Consider the following 5,933-nt stretch of genomic DNA (forward strand, 5'->3'; position numbering starts at 1 on the left):
CCCGTGGCGTCGGGAAAGGGGCGGATCGAGAAGAAGCCGCAGCACAGGGCCCCCCCTCGTGTGTAGTTTTCCCCCGTCTAAGCCTTCTCCAGTGTCTGTCACAGGTCCCAGGGAGGGATCTCTGTCTGTCTGCCTTCCTCGCAAAGGAAGAGGTGCTCATGGCCTTTCCTCAGCGCAGCACAGGCTGCCAGCAAGGAGGGCGTCAGCAGCAGCGTCTGTAGCATCAAGGCACAGGCCAGTTGTGCTCTTGCACTGCCCCTTGCACGCCGCAGTGTTGGCAGACAGTGGAAGCAAAGGTGCTCTGATGCCTGTATGGAACGTGCTGCTCGAATCCAGCCACGGTTCATTTTATACTGTTTGTCTTTTACAGGGTTTGTTCTGGGAGGCGCATTTGGTGTCTTCACAGCTGGCATTGACACCAACGTTGGGTTTGATCCCAAGGATCCGTATCGCACACCAACTGCAAAAGAGGTCCTCAAAGATATGGGGCAGCGAGGCATATCCTACGCAAAGAACTTCGCCATTGTGGGTGCCATGTTCTCCTGCACCGAATGTGTGGTAGAATCTGTGAGTAACTTAAGCACTAAGAAATGTTTCCTTGTACGCTTAATAATATCTTCTACTAGATCCAAATAAGTATGTATATCCCCTTTGTAATAGGGCAAGGGAGTAGGCTAGTTTGTTCTGTTTCTTGGCCATCAAAGCTTTGAGACCTGTCATCAGAACTGCTGTTCTCGGACAGAATGAGCAGAAGAGCATGCAATAGCGAAGTCCTTTTCCGTTCAAGCCCTGAATGTGTTGGCAAGTGTAGGCATTACTTTTTAAAACCCTAGCTACAAGTACTTGTTGTTACTTTAAAACATCAAACTGCAAGTTGCAACATGGTAATTTGAGCCTCTAAAAATACCATATGCAGAAAGGGATCCTCTGATGAAAGTTCTTAAGTAACAGGCCTATTTTCATCTTGCCCCTACAGCAAGAAATGACCTTGTGCAGCTCAGTGGTAAATCTATCAAATAGAAAAAAATAGGAAAATTAGCCTGTTATGAATTTGAGTACTGCCTTTTAATTGAAAGACACAATTATTTCTTAAGTCATCTAGGAAGAAAAGTGTATCTGCTTGCACAGTGGAGCGGAACAAAGAGATCTCTGCACTGGTGAAAAACTAGCATGCTCTGGCTATGGACATAGTACATCATTGTCAGCGGGGTGCTGTGGCTCTCACCTGTGCATGGCCAGGCTCAGTGTTACACTCACGTAGTTACAGCACCTTTAAAATCTCTCAGCGGGTGCTAGTGCACAGTACTGTGTTCTGGGGGCTGCATCAGCTCACCTGAGAATCTTTGCTCTAGCGCTGCATTGCACCATATGGATTTGTCTTACCTCTCCCGCAACCCATTCCTTCCTCTTCTCCTGGCCCTGCAAGTCTTGTGTTTGAGAGTGCAGGGGGCCATCTGCTGAGAATAGAGGGAAAGACATCCTCAGATGAGAAGGGGCTGGAAGGTCATTTAATCTTTCTTGGTATTAGTACAGATACTGAGTGTTTATTCCGTATTTACTTGTTGCCTCTGATTTTTAATTCCACAGTATCGGGGAAAGTCAGACTGGAAGAATAGTGTTATTAGCGGCTGCATCACAGGAGGAGCAATCGGCTTCAGAGGTTGGTAGTGCCTGCTGTGAACCACTTCTGTGATAAGACTCTATTTTGGTTACATAGCATGCGGTGTTTTTAATGGAACACAGGCTACAAATCTCTTTGCATGGGGTTATGGTGATGTCAACATGCGAGTGTACTCCAGGCTGGCAGAACTGCCCTCTCTGATGCTTTGCTGTCAGCTTGAAAGATACGTGTGAGTAGGGAAGGCTTGGTAATACAGGACAGTGAAATTGGAGGAAAATCAACAGAATTGACTTGAAAGAAAAATCAGGAAATGGTGTTAGCTATCCACACTCTTCCGTGGTGTTGTGGGGAGGGAGCCAAAAATACATTGAGCAACTCTCTCAACAAAAATACATACCGAGCAACTCTCTGAAGCTACAGCTCTTGTGTTAACAGAGCTCTACTTACATACACTATTTCACTGGCAACTTAATTTGCACAGTGTGTAAAATGCTTTCCTCCTTTCTCAAGTATCAATTCAAACAGACAATTCTATTTAGCTGTAAAAGAGCAGGAGCAGTGGGATTTTAGTCCAGCAGGCACTAGTGGGGACTTTGGGAAGCCTTGAGTGCTAACAGCATCTGGAGAAAAGCCCCAGGCAGGAAGAGAGCGGCTCTGCTCATCAGAAATATCAAACTTCTCTCACCTATCCTTAAGGAAAAAAAACCTGTCCAAAGAGCATAAAAGAAGAGAAAGTGCTCTTGAAAGTGCTTCTAATTGAGCCTGTTAAGTTGTGTCTGTCCTGGACCTAATCCTCTTAGAGCTTTCAAAGCAGTAGCTGCTCTTCCTATCCCTTCCTAGTCCAACAGCAAAGCCACTTGCAGTGCTCAGATCAGAGCGTGCTGAAATCAGCAACGGCCACCGGCATTTTCTCTTCTGTCCCCTGGGGGGAGACTGAGCAACACAGCACCCAGCCAGCGTGCCCTGCTAGTCCAGCTGTCGTAGTTTTAAGTCCAGTGTGTGCCAGGTTCCCCCCTTCACCTTGGGCAGTGGTAGTGCTAGTGTGACCCTGGTAGCAGACTGCCAGGTTCCTGCAGGTGTAAGCTCTTCAAGCCAGCACAGCATAAGCTAGTTACTGGGAAGAAAAATCTTTCCTATTTTGTCTCATTCTTTCCTACTCTTTTTTGCATTGCAGCTGGTTTGAAGGCAGGGGTTATTGGCTGTGGTGGATTTGCCGCTTTCTCCGCTGCAATTGATTACTATCTACGGTAACAGTGGGATCCCTTGGGAGCAAGTTTCCCGTTTGTTCCAGTGCTGCTGCTAAGAGCCTGCATCACGGCAGAAGAACCATCAGGCTTACCTTTCCACTGCCTTTGGAGTCCTGATCAGTGCAAGCTGGATGATGCTGGCTGCTTTTCCTGAATGACTAACAATAATCTGGCTCCGAGCCCTGGCGTGCTGCTTCAGGCAGACTTGCGGGAGCATGCGAGGATGGAGCCAGGCACAGCAAGCAGTATCTCCAGGACGGATCAGCTGACTGTCAGTTTCCAGGAAACAAGCCTGGACTCTGAGCTTTTTCGATCCTTTGGATCTGATTTTGATTAAGTCTGTTGCTAGCATCAAAAGAGGCAGGAGGACAATCTTCAAAAAGAAATGCAGTGATTTAGGTTACCGTGTATTTGAATGTGCTGCAAGTGTTTAACAGTTATCAGTTTGCAGCTTGCTACTCTGTTGGGGAGAGGTAAGATCCTGTGGAGAAATAGTTTGTTCCAGGCTTTTCTTAAAATACCAGCTGAAGACAAACCACCATCTGTACAACTTGTCTTATTTCAAGCACAGAGATGAGAGCCAAATTTCTTTACCATGTCTTAAAGGGAAAAGCAAAAAGGAATCCTTAGCCTTAGAACCGTGTGGTTACTGGCAGATGAACAAAACAGTTTAAGGGGGGGGAAAAAAAAAAAAAGAGGCTGTTGCAGAAGTATAATTCTGTATAGCCACTTGGCTAGCCTGATTTAACCTCGCTGTGGGAGTACGAGTAATCTTGCTACTGCTTTAACTGCCACAGGCTCACACCATTAGTTCCAGCAGTTTGATGGTGAGACTAGAAAGTAGAGTTGTGAGAATAAACCACTGTTAGATAAGTAAGTGGGCATTCACTTAGCACACAGTCCATTTCCCATCACGTCCCTGTACCACCTCCAAGTACCCCAGTTACACTGAGGAAAGGCAAGTGTTATTTGTGCAGAACATTGGTACTGAAGTCAAAATGTCTGTTCACTAGCTTGAGTAGCTGCTCCCCTTTTGATTTGCATTCATATTAGCTCTCTTGCTCTTCCAACCAAGCTCGGTTCTCAGACCTCAAGGGGTAAATTTTATACTCAGAAAACCTTAGACTGATTTTTAACCTTCCTTGAGCCACTCCACAAGGACAAACATCCACCCTCATCTTTTTGAGGCAGTGGGATTTCAGAGTCAGTGCACACACCTAATAGGGGTTCTCCCACCCACTTCCCTCCTTTGCATCCACAGTTTGACATCCCAGACTGGTGACAGCACTTACTTACCTGGAAGAGCAATACCAGTAGGGTGGTTTGGCTGAACAGTGGTTTGGTGGTCAGTGGTCAGTTTGGAAAGACGTGGGGAGATAAATCACATGGTGCTATCAGATGAGGTTTCCAGATCGCCTGATGTCCCTTGCTGTGCCTGTTCAATACCCTCAGGCCAAAAGCTGTGCAAGTCAGCTGAATTTTAAGCTTGAGTAATTTTGGGCTGATTAAACAGGCTGGCTCCAGACAGTCCAGGTTTTTTTTTTTTCCCTCCAGAATGTACTGAAATGGAAGGATGTAGCCCAAACCATAAGATGTCTCTTAAAAAATGGTCTGGCACAATGCCTGTGCTTATACCACTGGCTTGAAGTGCAACTAGCAAGATTTCCACGACAGAAAGAGAAGCCGCCACGACGCCAAGGTGATCAGTTAGTGCAAACAGCAACACCATGGGGCTCCTTTTGTGCAAATGTTGGGGCTTTGCATTTTTATTAACATTTTTTTTCTCTTCACATGGTTTACAGCCATTTAAAGTTTATAATCTACAGAAATTGAAACAGAACACAAACAAAAATATATCCTTAACAACTTCTGAAAGTCAAATATTAATTAACAGTTCTATTCTACCTGTAGCTGCAAGAGTCCACCCCCCTCTTTTCCTTCCTGTAGGGACAAGCAAAAGCCGGTCACGGGGACGGCCGCAGCCTGTTGTGCCGGGCCTGTGTGGACCAGGCCTCCAGCCACTGTCGCACGGGGGGATTTGGCTGTACAGCATCTCCATCTGGAATGACAGTATCATGGACAGAGACTTGGACACATGTAACATATCAGACACACACAGGGATCCGTTGTGCAGTCACATCTAAAACTCGGCCTCCTTACTGGGTCCAGGGCCAAGACAGACGCCTGGTTATTTTCTGCAATGCTGTTTCCCGTCTGTTTAGCTGGTAGTCAAGAGGAGCAGGGTCTGGAGTGTGAGCCCTTTGGAGGGGGACTGAAAGACCTCCCCTCCTTTAGTTGCTTTGCTGGTGTGGGGCCGGCAAGCGCTGCCTTCCCCGGGGAGGTGGGCTTAGGACATACCTGGTGCATCGGTGGCAGGCAGCTGGGCTCTACCTGGAACAGTCTGTTAGTCGGGAGGGTAAAGGCAATGCCGCTGTTAGCAGGGATACGCTTGGTCACTTCTCATCCATCTCCATTTGGCACAGGAGAGCGCAGGGCCAACGCAATCAGGGAGGGGGCTTTTCCCACAAGAACACAGACTCGGCTCACAGAGCGAAAGGTTTCGTGTCCCAACAGGTACCAGCACCTACCTGTGAGTGTGGGAGGGTGGGGGACATACCGGGAGCCAGGCACTGGGGCAGCCGGAGCACAGCCTGGCAGCGAACGCAGGCATGTGGCCGTCCTGCCTTGGGACATAGCGTGACAACTCCAGCCATCAGCCTGGGGGGTCAAGAACTGGAGCCACTAACTAAAACGGACCTGAGCTGGCCGGGCACGGCTAACCCAGCAGCGACTGCTTTGTGAGAAAGAGCAAACGAAGCACTTCCGCCTTTGGTAGTGAGGCCTTCCTCCTCCCGTCCCTCTGCACTGGTTTCCAGGCTAGGTGACCGTCCAGCTGCCAGAGCACTCACTTCCAGCAGCCCGGCCGGCACCAAGGCAGAGCCACATGCTGCCATTTGCCTGGTGCCTGGGGCAGCAAGGAAGGCGAAGGAGGGAAGCAAAAACCTCCCTGTTCTCGTGGCTACGGCAGGGGAGCCGGGGGCCCCGGCGGGGCTCCCACGGGGCGG

At 48.5% G+C, this 5,933-nt stretch overlaps 1 protein-coding gene across 1 annotated transcript in view; it reads left to right on the forward strand.

Moving 5' to 3' along the window:
* TIMM22 (translocase of inner mitochondrial membrane 22) overlaps nucleotides 1-3,500 on the forward strand; it is a 10,507-nt gene extending 7,007 nt beyond the window's left edge. The window contains exons 2-4 of the mRNA XM_009633909.2: nucleotides 371-567; nucleotides 1,588-1,660; nucleotides 2,796-3,500. Coding sequence (XP_009632204.1) covers nucleotides 371-567; nucleotides 1,588-1,660; nucleotides 2,796-2,872 — 347 coding nt within the window. The 3' untranslated portion in view covers nucleotides 2,873-3,500. The remainder of the gene's footprint in view (nucleotides 1-370; nucleotides 568-1,587; nucleotides 1,661-2,795) is intronic.
* The last annotated feature ends 2,433 nt before the right edge of the window (nucleotides 3,501-5,933 follow it).

Source organism: Egretta garzetta, unplaced genomic scaffold (assembly GCF_000687185.1).
Source record: "Egretta garzetta isolate BGI_Z169 unplaced genomic scaffold, ASM68718v1 scaffold112, whole genome shotgun sequence".
Lineage (NCBI taxonomy): Eukaryota > Metazoa > Chordata > Aves > Pelecaniformes > Ardeidae > Egretta > Egretta garzetta.